The 20,113-nt window shown below is 34.5% G+C and overlaps 2 protein-coding genes across 5 annotated transcripts in view; one reads left to right on the top strand and one right to left on the bottom strand.

Moving 5' to 3' along the window:
* Positions 1-649: 649 nt before the first annotated feature.
* On the top strand, positions 650-16,000 carry LOC107743384 (adhesion G-protein coupled receptor G2-like). 3 transcript variants are annotated; one of them, XM_016556577.1, is made up of 32 exons: positions 650-719; positions 2,627-2,724; positions 3,767-4,137; positions 4,234-4,312; positions 4,528-4,598; positions 4,921-5,048; positions 5,394-5,424; positions 5,522-5,559; positions 5,668-5,792; positions 6,109-6,220; positions 6,337-6,404; positions 6,587-6,628; positions 6,732-6,832; positions 6,941-6,978; positions 7,199-7,232; positions 7,319-7,347; positions 7,442-7,563; positions 7,644-7,770; positions 8,578-8,792; positions 9,641-9,860; positions 10,054-10,210; positions 10,650-10,820; positions 11,081-11,203; positions 11,301-11,346; positions 11,455-11,558; positions 11,665-11,786; positions 12,312-12,583; positions 12,712-12,811; positions 13,226-13,509; positions 14,872-14,973; positions 15,066-15,206; positions 15,731-16,000. In XM_016556577.1, exons 2-32 carry the CDS (start codon positions 2,631-2,633, stop codon positions 15,835-15,837), a joined length of 3,774 nt encoding a protein of 1,257 aa, XP_016412063.1. In that variant the 5' UTR covers positions 650-719; positions 2,627-2,630; the 3' UTR covers positions 15,838-16,000. The 3 variants fall into 3 exon arrangements, with proteins under 3 accessions (XP_016412063.1, XP_016412061.1, XP_016412062.1); XM_016556575.1 differs by lacking the exon at positions 650-719 and adding an exon at positions 730-867; XM_016556576.1 differs by lacking the exon at positions 650-719 and adding an exon at positions 730-867 and having other exon boundaries at positions 6,732-6,820.
* Positions 16,001-16,890: 890 nt separating this feature from the next.
* LOC107743387 (gamma-aminobutyric acid receptor subunit rho-3-like) overlaps positions 16,891-20,113 on the bottom strand; it is an 11,941-nt gene continuing 8,718 nt past the window's right edge. For both annotated transcript variants that reach the window (XM_016556581.1, XM_016556580.1), the window contains exons 5-7: positions 19,694-19,846; positions 18,793-18,986; positions 16,891-17,809 (exon numbers count right to left, since the gene is read on the bottom strand). In XM_016556581.1, the coding sequence (XP_016412067.1) occupies positions 17,507-17,809; positions 18,793-18,986; positions 19,694-19,846 (650 nt within the window). In that variant the 3' untranslated portion in view covers positions 16,891-17,506. The remainder of the gene's footprint in view (positions 17,810-18,792; positions 18,987-19,693; positions 19,847-20,113) is intronic.

Genomic DNA, 20,113 nt, shown 5'->3' on the forward strand with positions numbered 1-20,113 from the left:
GCGATATATTGCATCACCAAAAATTATTGAGGTCATGTACATATATTGCGCGATAAGTCGATATATTGATTATTGCGACAGGCCTAGGTGTTGTCAGGTGCAAACCCCACCTGCTCTTTGTTCAGTAAAAGACAGGTATACAAAGTAACGAGTATGATGCAAGTATGGGTGGAACAAGTTAAACTGACACAAAACCCAAAGCGGTTATTACATTCCATTGAAATAAAAGCTCTGCCTGTTAAAAGCAGCTTGACCTGTGGTAAATGAAACTGTAGCCACAACAAAATAACTATGTAAGTATACCAATGTGTTTTAAACTATTGCTTATTTCTCAAAAACATTTATTTTAATTTCACTTATTTTAAAATATCTCTTAAAATAATCAAGCAATTTTTTCTGCAGTTCTCCGTGGCTCCAAATTTAACCCAATATGCTTGAAATGTGCATAAAATATAAGGGTATATACGATTGATTTATTGATTTACAGTTCACATTTAGCTTTGCTAGAGAGGAAGTGCACTACCTGTGCTTTGGAGGCTGGGTGTGTGTTGAAGTTTTGGGTTAAGGGGGGTGGTGCACATAACTCAGTCTTCACTGAAATGCTTCACAAGACAGTGAAACCTGAGACAGTGACAAAAGACAGTGAAACCTTTTAAGTTACTAAGAAACTTTTGTCTGTTTTAGATTTTTCTCAAGTCTGGAAGGACACACTTTGATAGGTGAGTTCCTGTTATTCTGTGGGAAAGCAGGCTGCGGCTGTCAACAGAGACACATTTTTGTGTGAGAGAAGAATATATCCATGGTTTGGTGCGTCTGTACAGATCATGATGTGAAGCACAGCAGGTTGTTTATGCAAGTGTCCACAAGGTATGTGGTGTAAAATGAATTAATATTGTCAATGAATAAATTTGACATAAAATGAATACATTTACTTTTGACTGTACAATTTGTACTTTTTTATCTATTGGTTTGGTAATGTTTTATGGACTGTTGCATGTTATTTATTTGTTTTGAGTTTATTTGATCTTATTTATTGTTAATTATAGGGCTAGGTAGTACATTTTTCATTCAGTTATACATTATAACTAAATTGTTATATAAATGAATTATACTGAATATATAATTCATTATATATTTAATTATATATACTGAAACATTACTTTCAATTGTAAGTTATGTAATAATGATAGACTAGTTAAACCACTGGTACCTTATCAAATAATCGAAATACTGTCTAATTTATAATAGCTTATATATGGTATTCAGTATATACTACTTATTTGAAAGAAATTAATACCTTTATTCAGCAACCAATCAAATTGATCAAAAGTGACATAAATACATTTATTATGTTACAAAATTTCTATTCTGTTTCAAATAAATGTTTATTTTTAAATCTATTTATTTATGATTCCTAAAAATGTGTCATGGTTTCCACAAAAATATTAAGCAGAACAACATTTCAACATTAATAATAATGAGAAATGTTACTTAAGCACCAAACCAGAATATTAGAATGATTTCTGAAGTATCATGTGACACTGTAGTAATGGCTGCTAAAAATATATATTTTTTACAATTTATTTTTACTGTTTTACTGTATTTTTGATCAGCCTTGGTGAGCAGAAGAGACTTTCAAAAACATTTCAAAATCGTAAAAATTGAAAACATGAAGGTATTTAAATTTACTTTAAAAAATGATATACATTCAAAATTATGAATTTAAAAAATATTTAGCATTATTTTTCACTTTTTAGAGTGATATTTTGAACATTGCAGCAAAAACGAAGAAAAACACTGTTACATTTACTTTACATTTATGCATTTGCTAGCGCCATGCGCTACAGTTTGAGCTACAGGGAGGCTAATATAGCTATTCATTAATATATTATCGTTTTTCGGTAACACTTTAGAATAGGGAACACTTATTCACTATTAACTACGACTTTTCCCTCAATAAATTCCTAATTTGCTGCTTATTAATAGTTAGTAAGGTAGTTGTTAAGTTTAGGTATTGGGTAGGATTAGGGATGTAGAATAAGGTCATGTAGTTTAAGGCATTAATATGTGCTTAATTAGTACTAATAAATGGCTAATATTCTAGTAATATGCATGCTAATAAGCAAGTTAAGAGACCCTAAAATAAAGTGTTACCTTTTTTTCTTATATAATTTTTTTATTGTGCCTAATAACTGATAACATTCACTTTTTTTTATTTTTCATTAGATCAGTTGTATTTGTTAGAAATGCACACGCTATGGATTTTCCATTGAAAGCTCTTGACAATCCAGGCTACAGGTTAAATAAATGTTTGTGAATATTCTGTAGGTTCAGCCTTATTATGAAATGTGTTAAGTTAGGTATTAAGTTAACCATATTGAAGTAACTGAATGAAATATGAACTGAGTTGTACCAGGAAGCGGATGTGTTGAAACTTCATGAACTTAACTGTGTTACCTGCTCCAGTCTTTTGTTTGGGATTCATGTCATGGCCAGTGTATTGGCTCAAAGTGTGAATCACTACAGGGGTGTGACAATCACTGCAGTTACATTTTGGAATTTTTTTTTACTTATTACTTTGACACTTTTGGCACTGTTGTGAAGTGAGTTTAATTTCTGTATCTAGAGGGATGGCGACCAAACGATTGAGTAGATGGAGTTTTGGATTCTGGAGCCATCTGGATTATGTGTTTTTCCTGGTCCTGTTCCTGCTGTGCCTTCCAGGTGAGTTCTGATGTTTGTATAACTGTGATCATTATACAGCTCTACTTACTTTTAGGGATTGTCCTCCTGTTTGCTCACCTATTATGCCACAATACCACCCTACATTTGAGTTTACAGAATAAAGGTAGATGATGAAAATATAACGTCTATTTGCACAATGTTGTAACATTAAACAATGGCTTGTGTAACTTCTAATGGAGATCCAGAGGTCTTCAATATCCGGTACTCTGCATCTGGACATATGCTGCCTAAAAGACTGCTATTGATAATACTTCTTTGTTGCATTTATCTAACTTTGTTCTCTTATGTATCTAATTTATCTCATTTTAGGTTTTTCCATTACAAATGATGCAATCAGTTATGCAAAACCTGATGATCATGTAATTCAGAATGATCCAAAGAGTGATTTTTTTTTTAACTTTATTTCCAGGTTTACTCAAGTGTATATTAACTTATTTCCCATATTCATTATATTTAGGCCCATATATATGAGCAGTAATTTGTTTAGATTATGCATATTTGTATGCATGTCTCTCCTAGTGTAAAGAGGAACATCTCAGTATTCTTAGGAGTGTATCTGAGTCATGTAAAACACGGGCTGTGATCACTTTGAAACACAATAGCTTAACTGAATCAACCATACAAATACAGCTCAGTCAACCTGCTGGACATGTTTTAAGTCTGGCACAAAACAAAAGCCAATTTCTACTTATGCTTATGAATCCGCTAAATGGGCAGACAAAAAGAAAGAGACGGATAAAGAGTAGCCCCTCATTACAAAAACAACAACAACAGCATGAAGTGAAAAAATAAAGGCTGATAATGCTTACCAGAGAGACTGATATTTGATTCTTTGATAGACGGAATAATGAAGTTTCCAATAGCTGTGTATTTATTTATTTATTTATTTATTTAAAATGCCACAAATTCTAATGTGGCATATTCTGATAGAGATCATGTTGTGTCTAAATTCTTATAACACGATGCATGTTATAATGATACATTTGTTGTAATTTAATCTTTTCTGTATTTTTTCCCGCAGTAACATCAAGTACAAATGCCACAACAGTTGGGTTTTCAGCCATCACAACACCTACAGGACTCCCAAATTCAACAACAGTCACAGGAGCAACCACAGCTAACATTACCAAAATGCATTCATCTACAACCGAAGGTCACAGTAGCTCATCAACACTGCCATTAAGAACAAGCCATGTTACTGTGCCAAATACAACAACAATGGTGGAAACCACAGCCACATCTTCTAACATAAGCACAACGATCCCAGCAACAACATTTACGATGGAATTACATAGCACTGATAATCGAACTGTGGAAACCACACCATACACATCCACTGAAAACACGACTTCTTTTGAAACAACTGCAAACTTCACAACATTTACAGCAACAGTAAGTACAAATACACCATTATTAGCACCACAGTTCCATCCTACAGTATGTTGTCAGGCACCATATTAATAGACTCATTACCAATATCATCTTCAGACCGAACCATCATCCTCCGCCAATATAACTGATGCGACACCACTGCTGACAACCATTAACCAAACTTTAACACCATCTGGTAAGACATACAGTATAAAGATCTGTCTCTGTGTGTATTCAACCACAGTTTACACTTTTCCTATCATATTAATTTTTACATTTCAGTCCCCTTTAATGAATACTCTTTTTTTATTATTTAGTACTTAATACTCAGTCATTCTTGTATTTCAAGAACATTTCTCAAAGCTGTCAGCATGGATACAATGCATAACTGACTCTTTTGTTATTTAATAGTGTTTTACTGGATGACTATATCCTATGAGGTAACAGTAGGACACCAAAGTGAACAAAATCTCAAAACAATGGTAAGTTCAGGAATGATACTTACTTGGGGCAAGTGATACTGATAATCAGTGTAATTTTTGATTTAATTTAATTGTATTTCCTATATCATAAACATGTATTATTACTGTTAACAATATTGAAAGCATATATTAATATTAAATTTAATTAGAATTGTATTATTACTGTCAATTATATCAGAGTTAAAACTTGAAGGACATGTAAAACAATTATAATATAAAGACGTGTGTACATGTCAGTGCAATTCTCTGTCATTCTTTTTAAATGCAGTAATATCACAGCTGTCTGCAATGTGTGTGTGTGTGTGTGTGTGTGTTTTTTTAGTTTGAGTGGTTGTTCAAAGGCAACCTAGATGCATGTGCAGTTTCCAGTGAGACTGGTACTGTGGAGCCTTCTGTGGTGTCACAATCAGACAGCATATCTGACGACGGGATTTATAATGTGCTCACCAGGTGCAGTACACTGTGGTGACCGTAGTGATAATTGCATTTATGAAGGTTCATAGTTAAGGCCTTTTGTACATATTAGCACTTTCAAACCTAATAATAATTATAAGCATTATGTTTGCTTTCTTAAACTTAAAAACAAACAAACAAAAAAATGAACGTGCTTCATGCTTAATGGCTGTTGTTTTATTTATAAGTTACAGTAATAATAACCATATAATGAGTGATGTTTTCGGTTGCTATTATTTCCCTACCCTTGATTCACACAAGATCAGAGAAGTTGAATCCACTGTTGACAAGGTTTGCTGTGCTTTGAAAAGCTGTGTAATAAATTAACCATTTGTCTTATAGTTCAGAAACAAAGAAAACGGGCCTGTTTGAAGTAAGTGCAGATTCAGGAGTCATGGAAAGCAGCACATAATATTTACATAAGATTTAAAATAACAAAATAAACATATCCTTTTATTTTCCACTATTAGGCCATGGAATTCACATGTGAACCAAAAAATATTACAAAGTTAGTATCAGTTGCTGCACTAATCCTTTTTTAAACATATTCAAGCAATACATGAAGTGATTCTACTTCAATAAACTTCTCTTACATCATCCTGGTGCCTTCTGACAGGAATGCACAATGCAATATTCTTCTGAAGCTGAGTGCTCCTGTCAGTGTTTGCTGCATTAGAGACATAATGAAACTGACAGTGACACTGGAAAGTGTCGTTGTGGTGGGACAAATAGAAAGAGTGGGTTAGTAAAATTCTTCTAATTTGTTTTGTCTTTTCATTTCTAAAATGAATGAATTAATAATAATGATTATTATATGTTGGATATTTTGGCTTAGAATGTATTAATATTTTATATTGTTTTATGTAGAGTTTAAAAACAATATCTTGTTGGTTTCTTTTATTAAAATGTTGACACAAGCAGCAATGTCCACCAGATATAGAAAGATTTTTTTTTTTTTTTAAGTTTTGCAATAAAATACAAATTGTACTATTTTAATATCATATAGTCTTTCTAAAAGATGTGAGTATTTGACTGGGGTGGATATGTTCTTGCACAGGTGTGTGTGCGGATAACATAACACAGTTCTCAGCTGGACAATATGACAAATGCAATGAGACAGTCAAAGTGACTGAAGATGTATGTAGTGCAAAACCACAGAACATCTCGTGGTAAGTTGAAACTTAAGCTGGAAAAGGATAGTATCATGTACCATGCTTAAATTATTGCTATTTGAGTAAGGTACAACCTAAAACCATCGTCTCATTTCTTGTCTTTATTTTCGTAGTGGAAACAGTACAAATGTGATTTTTCCGTTGGATACTGGTGTTCAGGAGATCTGTCCCACTAGGCCACGTAAGGCTTCTTTTATCCTCTTTAATAAACCTTCTGTGTGCTTTAGATTCATTATATTTCATTGCTCAGAAATGTGGCATACTTTAAAGACCTTGTTGGTTTTCAACATGCACTGTTAATAAACAACTATTTACGATCAATGTGCCATGATGTTTTAACTTATCTTTTGTTTTTCCCTAAAGCACCGCAAACATGTAATTGTTCCTCACACTGCAATAACTCAGGTAAGACAAGTTTATCATGTAAAGAGTCTGTAAATGCACAAAAAACTGCTTCAAAGGGTAAATCAGATCAAATGTTATATTTACATGTCCTCCTCTATTTTAGATTTCTACTATTACCATTTTAACATTGCTTCGTCCACTGAAATTGTATACGCGAGATACGAGTTTTCTGACTACTCGGAACGCCAGTACGTAAGTATCAAGGTTATTATTAAAGTCAAATCGCTGGATGTTTATTCATAATTTACATACTGATTTGTAATAGTTTTGTTGATCCTTAAATAGCTTTTTGTTATTTTTATTTTTCTACAGGTTTATCAGTTGTTGAATGCAGCATGCAGCAACATTTCGTGAGTTAAGACCATTGTTACTGTATCTTTTTGCTTTTTTTAAATAAAAAATGTACATTTATTTGCCAAAGCAATTAATGGTGCAGCCATTGTGGTCATCGTCCCTGAAATCGAACCCATGACACTCTACCAGCTGAACTGCAGGATATACTATTATGATAAATACTATAATAATACCATAGTCCATTTTTAAAACTCCTCTTTTACTTCTGCATTTTAGATCTGCATGTAACATGTTCAGAAATCACATTCAGGTAAGTTATCTTGATGTCAGTCATGAAAGTTGTCTTTTGGTCATAGAATGGCACAGATCTCTTATTTGCTATTCTGACTCCTGCAGGACGTAGGTGTGAGTGATCGCATAGAAAGGTATGTTGAGTCTCACTGCAGCATGATTTTATGCTAAAGTTTGTTCTACAGTTGATGGGTGGTTAATGTACTGCTCTTTCCTCTCTGGGCCAAGCACTTGTCAAGTTATAGTGAAACTAGACAGAGCAATGGACCTGTGTGATGTTCGCACAGCTGTAGAGGCCATCTTTGAATCTCAGAACAACTTCATCTTCGACGGAGTTGTGAGCAGAGTAGGTAAGTGTCTTTTGTAAACATGGCTATGTATCAAATTATTTTCTGAATATATCTGATGACATACTTGTGATTATTTTCAGCTATCTGCTCTTATTCTTCGGATCCTTTAAGAGAGTATTTCATGTGGAAGCCATCTTTGAGTACAAATTTCAGTTCTGAAGGCTTCTGCATGGAGTCAAACAGAGAAAACTTGTTGACAGATTACTGGTTAGTAAAGTTCAGTGTTTTCTTTGCATACAGTGTGTCATATATGTCAGTAGATGTGTGTATGCTGTTTGTATTTATTAGCAATATTCATCTGCCACAAACACATACAGTATACAGTATATGTACTGTAGTATATGAATAAAGGTGTACAGTATATATAATCTAAAAACCTTAACACACACAAATACACATGTTGCTGTTTATGTTCTGTGGGTTCATTCCATAGACGTAATGTTTTTTTATGCTGTACAAACTGTATAATGGTTTTTATTTTGAACAAACTGTCATTTCTATCCTCTTACCCTAACCCTGCCCCTCACACAAAACTTTCTGCATTTTTAGATTAAAAAAAAAACTTTATTCTATATGATTTATAGGCTTGTTTCCTCATGGGGACCAAAAGATGTCCCCACAAGGTCAAAATTTACTGGTATTACTATCCTTGTGGTCCCCATAACATACGGAATACCAGGACGCACACACACACACATTTTGGTTTTTATGGTTTACGGGGAATCTCCATAGGCGTAATGGTTTTTATACTGTACAAACCGTATATTTTATCGCCCTACACCTAAACTTGGCCCTCACGGGAAACTTTGTGCATTTTTAGATTTTCAAAAACAAATCATTTAGTATTTTTTTGTGAAGGTGTTTTATAAGTGTCCTCATAAAACACCTTCACATTGTAATACCTATGTCATACGAATGTCATTATACAAATTTGTGTCCTCATAAACCACATAAACATGCACACATGTGTATATGCGTTTTCTTAACAACACTTTTTATTTCATATGTTTACAGCTTAACAGGATTGGAAGAAAGTATGGCAAGTATAGTCATTCCCCTGAATGGCAGCTGTAATTCATCTACACCCACGTTCCAAAACATTACCACAACCTCTCCATCTTTCACAAGTACCTCGCTCTCGAACACAACCACCGTCAACGCTACAGTCTCCACAACAGAGTCCAACTCTGTGAATGTAACAACTTCACCTGCTAATGTAACAGCCTCAGGTAATTAAATACGGTACAACCGGGATATGTGAGGGCACATTTAACCCCAAATCTTTTCAAAGAACAATTAATAATGTCAAAATGCAGTAAAATGTATTCATACAGTTTAGTTTGGGGACCAGTTCTCACTATTAACTTACTATTAAATACAACTTTTGCTTGAATAAACTACTAATTTACTGTTTATTAATAGTTAATTGTTAAGTGTAGGTATAGGGTTAAGGGATCTAAAATACAGTCATGCAGAATAAGGCATTAATAAGTGCTTTATAAGTACTAATAAACAGCCAATATTCTAGTAATATGCATGCTAATAAGCTAAATAAACTAGTTAACAGTAAGAATTGGTCCTTAAAATTTTACCTTATTTAATTTTACTTTATGTTTGAGAAATTGAAGCCTATTTTAGGACCATAATTGTTTTTTTTTAATATTGTGACATTATTTTTTATGACAGTTAAGCCAATAAAAAAGCAGTACAATTTGTTTTAAATAAGCTTAAATGAAAGGCAATGCAATAAAAAGCAACATGATAAACAAATATTATACCATTTTTTTTCTTGCATTACAATACTGACAGTAACTTTTTTTTTTGCATTACAGTAATGAAAATTGATAATAACGTCCTAGGTTTTATTTTATAATATTCTATTTCATTCCTGATTTTGGGGTAAAATGTGACTCAGACATGTTCTTGGCCGGTTTAATGAGATTCACCTTGTTACTGTCACAAATTCAATGTAATTGTTAATGCTGTTTATTGAATGAAAAGACAAAGAAGCGTTCAAAAATTAATCGGGAATCAATCGACCAGTCGACTGAATTTGTACCTCTTCTTCTCTGTATAGTGTCCACGACCACGTCAGGGGCATTAGATGCTGAAGGACTGTTGAAGTTGAGTGCAAATGCCTCGTCTTTAAACGCCACTCAGGTGGAGCAGATCTTATCACAGCTAGAGTCACTCCTCTCTGGGCCCAACATCAGCCTGGCTCTGGCAAACACCTCCGTCAATATTGTCAACAACCTCCTCGATGTTCCTGTAGCTGTAATGACTCCTTTCTCAAAGAGGTGAGACACACTTATCCGTGGCCAGGTTTATTATTATTTTGTCCCATTTAGTAAAAGAATTGAGTCAAGCCTTAAAAAGGCCAACGTAGAAAGTACATTTACCTGAATGAAGCTTTAACTGTACGTAAGATTCAGCAAAAAAATATTGTCTGATATACTGTATACAGTCAGGCTGTTTGTCTCTGGTTACTAGGGCCATTGGGATTGTGGACACAGTGGGTCTTAAACTGGTTGTGTCAGGGACTAGTCAGTCAATACTTTCACAATCACTGGCTCTGGCAGTGAAGAAAGTCGATGGGACCAACTTTCAGGAGACGTCCTTCTCGTTAATCGAAACATCTAGCGTACAGGTAACATTTCCATGATTAATTCTGATTCAACTTAATTCAATTTACAGACTATATATAATGGAAATGCTGCTGTTTGATAGCTAATGTAGAATAAGAGAATAAAAATAGAGGTACAGTTTTGTAGGCTGGCCCTATACTAGTTTGATTTGAATGAAATAAATAATAATAATAATTATTAAATTAAATTAAATTAAATTATTAAATAAATTAATTAAACTAATATTTTTGAATATCTCAGAGTAGCCTCTGCCAGGTTAACTGCTTTCATTATAGGCATTTTTGACAATGATCAATTTTATATCACTTTATATAATTATCATGGCTGTTTACACTACACTACACAAATGAAGTGATGAAACTGTACATGTTGATGAGTACAATGATTTGGGTTTTATGGGTCAAAGCACCTAATTTGGTTGTGCTGTGTTTGGCATTACAGATTCGAGGTTACCCCAGCCTGGAGACTGAAGACATCATGGTTCAGGTTCGGTCCACTCCTCTGGGTTCAGTCATCCTCCCAGCATCCCTCACACAGAACCTCACGACAGAACAGCAGCAGCTCGCCTCCAGAGTCCAGTTCAACTTCTTCCAGAAGAGCACCTTCTTCCAGGTCTGAGACAGAGCAATGCTTTTGATTCAAATGAATTGGCTTTGTATTAAGATGACTGCTGCATATTTGAAATAGCTGAATGGTGTAATGTGAGCTGATAGGATATATGACTTAGTCTAGATATTATCTGGCTATCACATCTCAAAACAGTATATGCTTGTATTGCTGTAGTTATTGTGTTAAAAGCTTTAGTTTAATTCATGTGAATTTGATCAGAGCCACAAGTATCTCTGAACTCTTTTTTTTATATTTCTGTTTAGGACAAAAACCTGAATGGACGTAAACTAAACAGCGGGATTGTGGGTAGCAGCGTGGCTAACCTGAGCATCTCTGGCCTACAAAAGGAAGTGCTGATAACCCTGCGAAACACAAGGCCCATTCTGGTGAATATAAATAGCATTTATATCACAACAGACATAAAACAGATTTGTAGTTCAATACAATGCTGATTTCTTGTCTTACTCTCTTTTTCCTTCACAGGCTAACTATGTAGCTTCCTGTGTATTCTGGGACTTTGGATTAAATGGTATAAGTTGTCTTTTAATGTTTCCTTCTTTACCGAATAGACTGTTTGTTTTTTGTTGGTTTTTTGTGGTTGAAATGTGCATTTTAACCATTGATTATTGGTTCACAGGTGGCTCAGGCGGCTGGAATTCTTCTGGGTGCCATGTGCTTAATTCTTCTGCTGAAGAAACTCAATGCGCCTGCAATCACCTTACCAGCTTTGGTATTCTGCTAGTAAGTTACAGCACAAAGAATCTACATCACCTGACGTTTCTTTTTTTAATAAGACAATTAGATTCTTTGGGCTGTTACAATTGTTTGGTTAAATCTTGCCTGACAGGACATTTCTAAGACTGTCATCCCTGAAGATCATCTCAACATCCTGACATTCATTACATTCATTGGCTGTGGAATCTCAGCTATTTTCCTGTCTATCACTCTGCTCACTTATCTGGCCTTTGGGTAAGGATCCCTGTGAGATTCACCATTTAACTTCTCTTTTATTTGAATGTATTGACTTTATTATTATGTACTATTAAACTATTATTGACTTGGATTTGATGATTTACAAAAGCTCTGATTAAAATTCAAAACTTCAATGTACACTAATAATTTGGGGTCGGAAAGATTTTTAAATATTTTTGAAAAGTCTCACCAAGGCTGCATTTATTTGATCATAAAATATAGTTAGAACTGTAATATTGTGAAATACTATCACAATTGGAAATCAAGTTAATTTAGCATAATTTCACACTTTTTCTCACACAGATATAAATATTAATAATATAATATAATATTAATATTTTTTAGAAATATTCTAATTCTAATATGCTGATTTTTTTTAAGTCTTCACTGTAAAAGTCTTTATTGTCACTTTTGATCAATTTTAATGCATTCAATTGCAATTTAAGTTGACCCCGAACTTTTGAATGGTACTTTATGTATAAATGATAATATATATATATTGTTTTTGAAATCTCTCTACAGTAAATTGCGCAAAGACATCCCGTCTAAGATCCTTATTCAGCTGTGTTTGGCCTTGCTGCTGCTAAACCTGGTGTTCCTATTGGACGCCTGGCTGGCTCTGTACCCAGATGCTGTGGGTCTTTGCATCTCCACTGCTTTTTTCCTGCATTATTTCCTCCTGGCGTCTTTTACCTGGATGGCACTGGAGGCCGTCCACATGTATCTGGCCCTCGTCAAGGTGTTCAACACCTACATCCCCCGCTTTATGGTCAAGATAGGACTTGCTGGATGGGGTACGTGACTGATTTGTTACTTACATTTTACCTGCACAAGGTCATGTTTTGTCTTTGAAGGCTGCTTTGTTGAAATAGTTTAGTCTGTCTGAGAGCAGATGAGCTCAAAATATTTTGTTTCTTTAAAGGCATTCCTCTCGTCGTAGTCATAATTGTCATAGCCGTTAACAAAGACAACTATGGCCTTGTGACATACGGGAGATATGGAAACGGAGCGACTGATGATTTGTGAGTAATCCCAATCCCAATTTTTCTCAGCACTACATTTATATAAAATATGTGACCCTGAATCACAAAACCAGTCTTAAAGCGCTGGGGTATATTTGTAGCAATAGCCAAAAATACATTGTATGGGGGCACAGATTCCAGATTTTCAAATAGTTGTATCTCAACCAAATTTTGTCCTATCATAACAAACCATACATCAATGGAAAGCTTATTTAAATTTTGAAAAATTGACACTTAAGACTGGTTTTGTGGTCCAGGGTCACATATATTAAAAAAATTATATTCCATATAAATTATATAAAATATAAAAATTATTTGTAACATTTTAATGTCAGATTAAACTCTGAATATGAATGAGGAAACATTACAGCTTTCTTTAATGCTCTTTTTGTACATTTTGTTTTCTCCCTACAGTTGCTGGATAAAAAACGACATTGTCTTCTATGTTGCTGTGGTGGCGTACTTCTGTCTTGTCTTCCTGCTGAACTTCACCATGTTTATCGTGGTGATGGTCCAGCTGTGTCGCATCAAGCAGCAGAACCCTCACAACGTGCAGAATCGCAGCGGCTGGCAGGAGATGCGCAGTGTAGCTGGACTCACAGTGCTTCTGGGCCTCACCTGGGGCTTCGCTTTCTTTGCCTGGGGTCCTGTTAACCTGGCCTTCATGTACCTGTTTGCTATTTTTAACGCTTTACAAGGTAGGTCCCAGTTTGCACAGGTGCCCTACCATTCTTGAAAGGCTAAATTGACCATTTTTACTTTCTTAAAAAAGGTCTCTGGTATTACTGTGCACTATTTATCATTGCGAGTTATTATAAAGAAAAGTAAAAAGTGTATTTTAATAATCTTATATCAAAATATAATAACTTTCTCCACTTCTGAAACAACTTTTAGGTTTATACATCTAACATTACAAGTGGACATAAAAAAATAACTTATTAGAAAAAAACACTTATTACAAATTCAATATTTTCCAGATAATATTTTAAGTTAATGTAATTAATTATTAATTTATTTAATTCATTTTAATGAATTAATTTAATGAATTGAACATTCATTTGATCAATTTTTAATTAGCACATTTCATTTATTTGACTTTGGTATAGTAAAAATATAAAGGCAAGTTATTTATTTCCACATAATATCACATGATTTCTCACAAAGTATAAAAGTGTCTTTATATATAAAATATGGCTGACTTTATATTGGAAGGGGATCCCTTGCAAGGGTATTAACATATTTGTGGGTCCTCGGTAAGCAAGTTATATATTTTTACTACCGTTCAAAGGTTTGGGATCAGTAAGATTTTTAAAAATGTTTTGCATTCTCTTATTATAACAATTTAAAATAAAATAAAGGAATAAGCCCCAAGAAGCCGTGGTTTACAGTGAATTTATAACAGCTAAGGGGCGTTGTTAGGCACGACGCGAAGCGGAGATCAAAACCCCCTTAGCTGTTATAAATTCACTGTAAACCACAGCTTCACGGGGCTTCTTGCTTTTATAAAACGGTTATTCCATATACGTAGTAAGGTTTCACAAAATAAAACAGAGCAAATAAAGTGTAATGATATTAATAAAAACAGTATTCTTCCACCAAACAATAGTTCCTCAGAATCGGTTGTGGTTGCAACAAAGTGGTTGCCAAGCAACACACAAACGTAAACAAAGGTGTATGTTTGTAGCGTAATTTACAACAGCTTCGAACGCTGCTCAACCAATCAGAATCAAGGACCGGAACTAACCATTTTATAATATATTTTAAAATATAATTTATTCCTGTAATGGTAAAGCTGAATTTTCAGCATCATTACTCTAGTCTTCAGTGTCACTTGATCCTTTAGTAATCTCAAACCAGACATGTGAACAGTAATAATTTTCAACACTGTCCATTTTGCAGGATTGTTGTGTTCAGCTGCTACTTTAATTAGTTTCACATTACGCAACCCACTGTGTCAGAGTTCCTTAGTGGAATCCATAACATTATCGGGTGACACATGTCAGGGTTTATTTTTAGTGTTCTGATGGAATGTTGACAAGAATGTACCTGTCCCCTCGCAGGATTCTTCATCTTTGTGTTTCATTGTGCCATGAAAGAAAACGTCAGACGACAATGGAGGACATACCTGTGTTGTGGCAGCCTGAGACTGGCAGAAAACTCAGGTAAGAGGCCTTTGGAAGTTCATGCAAATGTCTGACTTGCTTTGATGCAGCGTGTTTATCTAATTACCACCCTTCTATCTTTTACACAACAGAATGGAGTCGCACAGCAACTCAAAAGATAAAGAAAGCCTCCAAGAAAAGAATGTTTTCATTCCGCTCGTCGAATTCTAACAATTCTAGCTCATCTTTCCTGAACCATGACAGCTTGGCATCTGATATGCCCATAGACGTCAGTGAGTATTACCTGCTAGACAGGCTGTGTTAATCATCTGAAATTCCTAGTTGAAACAGCAGGTGATGCTAACTGATCTTTAAATGGTAGCACAACCCTCTTCCACTTCCTCTTTTATTCTTTGTTTTAGTCACAGACATTCAACTTGATTTAAATGAGACAGAACAGAATTTATTATTAAAGGAATAGTTCACCCACAAATGAAAAATTGCTGGCCGTCTATCATTTACTCACCAGTGGATCCTTTACAGTGAATGGGTGCCGTCAGAATGAGAGTCCAAACAGCTGATAAAAACATCACAATAATCCACAAGTAATTCACATGACAAGCTAATTTTCATTTTTGGGTGAACTATTCCTTTAACTCATTAATGTAAATTAAAACATTTGTATACTTTTAAACATTTATAATTCAATATTAAATCTAAAAATGAAGCTATTTGAATAATCAATATTTCTACATTGGCCAGATTAATTCTGTTGTGAAAGAAGTGCATAATTTGAGTTGTTTGTCTGTGATTGCAGGCAACCCGATGGACGACAGGATAATAACTGCAGCAGAAGAGCCCAGCTCAGGTTCTGACGTGGTATTGAACGAGATCAACGACCAGTACCGAGGTCAAAGGTCATAAAGAATAAACTGATCACAGCCGGAATGAGTGTTTGTGCATGTATGCGTGTACTATGTTCTAATGAGTCACTGTATTTCACTGGTATTTTAAATTTACATAAAGTATTGCGTGTTGTATATTCAACAGAAATATTACTTAAAATGAAGCACTCTAATTAATGCAATTAAATAATGAAAATAATGAAACAATGCAAAACCTTTTAAACCAACAACAACAAAAAATTATCTGATGGTTTAGGTTGCATCAGTTGCATCATTAGTTGGTTAATTGCGCAATTGGAATAAATGGGATAATTGTGTATGAAATGAAATGATGTGCTTACACTGCTATGGTTCAATGACTTGATTATTTTATCTGTACGAGTCTGGAACATTCAAAATCGTGCATGTTGTCACATGTATTTTATTTTTGTATTTTCATAGCTTTTCAAAATAAAATGTACAACATAAGAGTATAACAAAAGAAATACAAGTTGTAGAGTGCCTGGTTGATAGTTTTCACAAAGTGTTTTTTTTCACAAACACACTTGTGCATTCAATCTGCAACATACTGTACATTTATGAATTATTAAGCAAGTTCTGAAGGTCCAAATGTTGCTGTACAAAAGCACAATCTCCAATCTGATTGGTTGGCTGCTACACAATTTCCATGAATCAGATTGCACAGGTATTTAAAAGTCAACCAGGAAATAAAAGTTATGTTTACAAGGAGCAAACGCTTCTACTCAAACGTTTTTTGAGGTTCGTGGCATCAAATGTCTACAAGTAAATTCCATTTTATCTGGACACATAAAAATGTCTATTCACACTTTTTCTTAACTGTAATGTTACATAGTTTGTCTTGTGTTATGCTTTCACAGATTTCAGATCTACCCAGTTTCCACAAAAATATTAAGCAGCACAGCCGGTTTTCATCATTACTAATAAGAAATGTTTATTGTGCATTAAATGTTTCATAAATTTAAAATATATTAAAATAGAAAACAATATTTCACATTATTACAGTTTAATTGTATTTTGATCAAATAAATGCAGCCTTGGTGAACATAAGAGACTTTTGAACGGTAGTGTAAATATCATGGGTGAAACTCTGAACTGTGATTGGTCCCTTTATATGTCACTCAGACAGCTACTTCCTGTTCAATTAGGCGGTTCTAACAGAAAAACATGGCCCAAAATTGAATGAGTCAAAAGTCCTACTATGTGAGACTAGCATGAGGGTTATTTTATTTAATTTATTCACAAGTTTACCTGTTCATATAATTCTTGAGCATATGAAGCAGGTTGGCTTGGTTTCAAGTTTCAGCTCTCGGATCTAATGAATTCTAGGAGATAAAGCTGAGGTGATGGATGGATCCCATAACAACAGTCACAAGAGTGAGGTAAGCAGCTGTTTATACAGTATATCCTTGAATGAGGTGAATATGCTCCTTGCGTTTGAGAGTTGATGACAAAAAGACGTTCCTTCACATGCTATAAGAAATGCCATCTGGATCTTTCTCCAGTTACACTTAATCCAAACTGTCCACTTTGTCAGGTCACTTGTGCTTACTGTCAGAGCGTTCATTTTTACAGCCATCACAGGCCCAACGTTCAACTGTCTTGTGCAATAAGACTGGCTTATCCTGGATTTATTACGGCGACTGGTCAGAAAAACACAAGCTACACGATCAAGAGTAGATACACCAGTAGATGATGTTGAAGAGAAGATATGCCAGTGGAAAGATGATTCTGGAGTACGAGTCAATCATGTAGCTATTGCTCATTATGAATCTGATGTTTTTGCCGACTGAGCGTTTCCTCCAGAGTCTCGTGCCTTCGGTGGGCGGAGGCTCAGTGGAGGAGGCTCTGGGCGGGATGGTCCGCGTCGTGCTGGGTGTTGTGGGGAGCTCGGGGAAAGGCGATACATCTATGTCATCGTGAAAACAGCCGTCGTAGGCCATAGCCTGGGTTGCGTCGTAGGAAACTGGAAGCTTTGGTAGGAAGAGAAATGTGACAAAGTAAATATCTGTTATGGACCACAAACAACAGTGATAAAAAATGTATATTAATTTATATTAAAATTATACATTGAAGTCAAAGTAAAATGCCATTTACAACCCATTTGATTTGAGTTGTTAACACTGTAAAGCCAAAATAAATTAATTTGGGTTTTCCTTCAACCACTGCGAGGAATTTGTTTTACATTTTTAATTTGCTTTACATTTTTTAAACAAAATTAAAATTTAATTGTTCTAATTTGGTTATTGTTTTATTTTATTATTGTTATTATTTTGACAGAAACCATGGTTACTAAAACATGGTTTACTAAAGGTAAAGTTTTGTTAGGCCAATTTAATTACATTGTTTTAATTTAATTGACCTATTTATGAATGATTAATAATAATAATATATTTTTAATAAATGTTATAATATGTTATTTATGAATTAATAATTTTATGGCTTTCAAAATCTCAGCTGTTTTAATTTTTTTATAAATAAAAATAACTTATTTATGAATTAATTAATATTATTGGTGTTGTTATAGTATTTTGGCAGAAACTATGGCTAACAAGGTACATTTCTGTTAGGCCAATGAATTTATGTTGCCTTTAAATGTAATAATAAAATGATCTAAATATGTATTTATAATATATTATTTATGAATTAATACTTTTATTGCTCTCAAAATCTCTGTTTATTTTTTATATATAAAATAACATTAAAATTAAGTTATTTTAATTTTGTTAATAAAATTATAATTAAAATGTATGTAGCTATATTATTATTTTTTATTATTATTATTGTTGTATTTTGACAGAAACTATGGTTACTATGATAAACTTTTGTTTGAATTTGTGTTGCCTTAAAATTACCATAGGGGGCGATGTGTAGCTTAAAAGTGAATATTCAGCCTTGGTCATATTTCCAGAGCAAAAGCACCATATACAATCTCTGATCAGTCCGTGACCCTGACCTTTCCTTTCTGAAGTTTTTTCATCTCTTCCACTGTAGTGAAGTAGTTCACAGCAGCATATTCAATGACCGACAGGAAAACAAAGAGGAAACTGGCCCAAAGGTAAATGTCCACCGCCTTCACATAAGACACCTGAGGCATTGATGCTGAGACGCCTGTTATTATGGTAGACATGGTCAACACGGTTGTGATTCCTGTAGGAGATCAAAAGAAACAGAAAGAGAGGGCAGAGTAACAAATAAGAAGCGGTTTCACGGGAAACAGACATGACATGTTAAGAAGAGGCAGTTCAAAAGTTCAAGCAAATAATGTTTCCATCTATTGCATCTCACACAAGAGTCCCCAGCAGATTATGGACGGTCAAATTGGGCGAGAAAGCAAATGAAAGTGTGAGAAACGCATGACATTCAGTAGTAAAGTTCTTTAAATTAGTCACAGTTTATTCCAAATTTGCACACACACAGTGCAGGTTGCAACACTTCTCATTAGTCCGACTCCTTAAGAAAACATTCAGGAAGACACACATTATGTGGACTACATCTTCTATTCTATTGTGACTCTCTCTGAGCTTGTGCTCTGATGTCATCGACGTGTGTAAAAAGAGCAACTTCCTGGCTGGGTGTCTAACGCCTGCTGGCCTGACTATCAAGGTATTTTTGAGGTAATTTAATTCTGTTCTCTCTAAACCGGTTTGTACTTGTTCCTGAGCGTAATAACCAGAGAGAACAAAGTAAATACACACCGCTCACGGTTACCAACCCACCTGAGGCGATATTACAGAAACGTCCTGTCACAGGTCTAACGTTAAGATCTGACATGTTAAATAGAACAAATAAATAGAATATAATTTCTAAATTTATTTATAGATTCTAAAATTAGGATGTTTCTTTGGGAGGTTTACCTAGAGAGACACGGGCCGGTACGGCTCTCCTGTCGATCCAGAAGGACACCCAGGAGAGCATGACCATTAGCATTGTGGGAAAGTATGTCTGCAGCATGAAGAAGAAAATGTGTCTCCTGAGGATGAAGTTTATGTACAGCCTGTTATACCAGCCTGAGAGAAACAGAGAGGACGGGACATTTACAACAGATACTAAAGACAAAATAAAGGAAAGAACAATATTAAACCTTATCACTAGGGCTGCACGATAAATCGAAATGGAATCGAGATTGCGATTCGACAGAAGCTGCGATTGTCATGCGTATCTTTCAGTGAAGCACGGTTCTGTGATCAGCAGTAAATCTCCATCCAAAGGCCAGAGGGCGCTCTCGCGCTGAAACTCCAAATATGCCTCGCAGAAGAAACCCATAAAATGCCTAT

The sequence above is a fragment of the Sinocyclocheilus rhinocerous genome, unplaced genomic scaffold (assembly GCF_001515625.1).
Source record: "Sinocyclocheilus rhinocerous isolate Xijiao unplaced genomic scaffold, SAMN03320098_v1.1 scaffold106, whole genome shotgun sequence".
Classification (NCBI taxonomy): Eukaryota; Metazoa; Chordata; class Actinopteri; order Cypriniformes; family Cyprinidae; genus Sinocyclocheilus; species Sinocyclocheilus rhinocerous.

What these genes read in the sequence shown, in the direction of transcription:
- LOC107743384 (XM_016556575.1), top strand. Translation starts at nt 800, where the DNA reads ATGGTTTGGTGCGTCTGTACAGATCATGATGTGAAGCACAGCAGGTTG. An exon ending in GCCAGTACGTAAGTATCAAG is followed by an intron (nt 6,833 to 6,940) that starts GTTATTATTAAA and finishes ATTTTTCTACAG; the next exon opens with GTTTATCAGTTGTTGAATGC. An exon ending in CTCACTTATCTGGCCTTTGG is followed by an intron (nt 11,787 to 12,311) that starts GTAAGGATCCCT and finishes ATCTCTCTACAG; the next exon opens with TAAATTGCGCAAAGACATCC.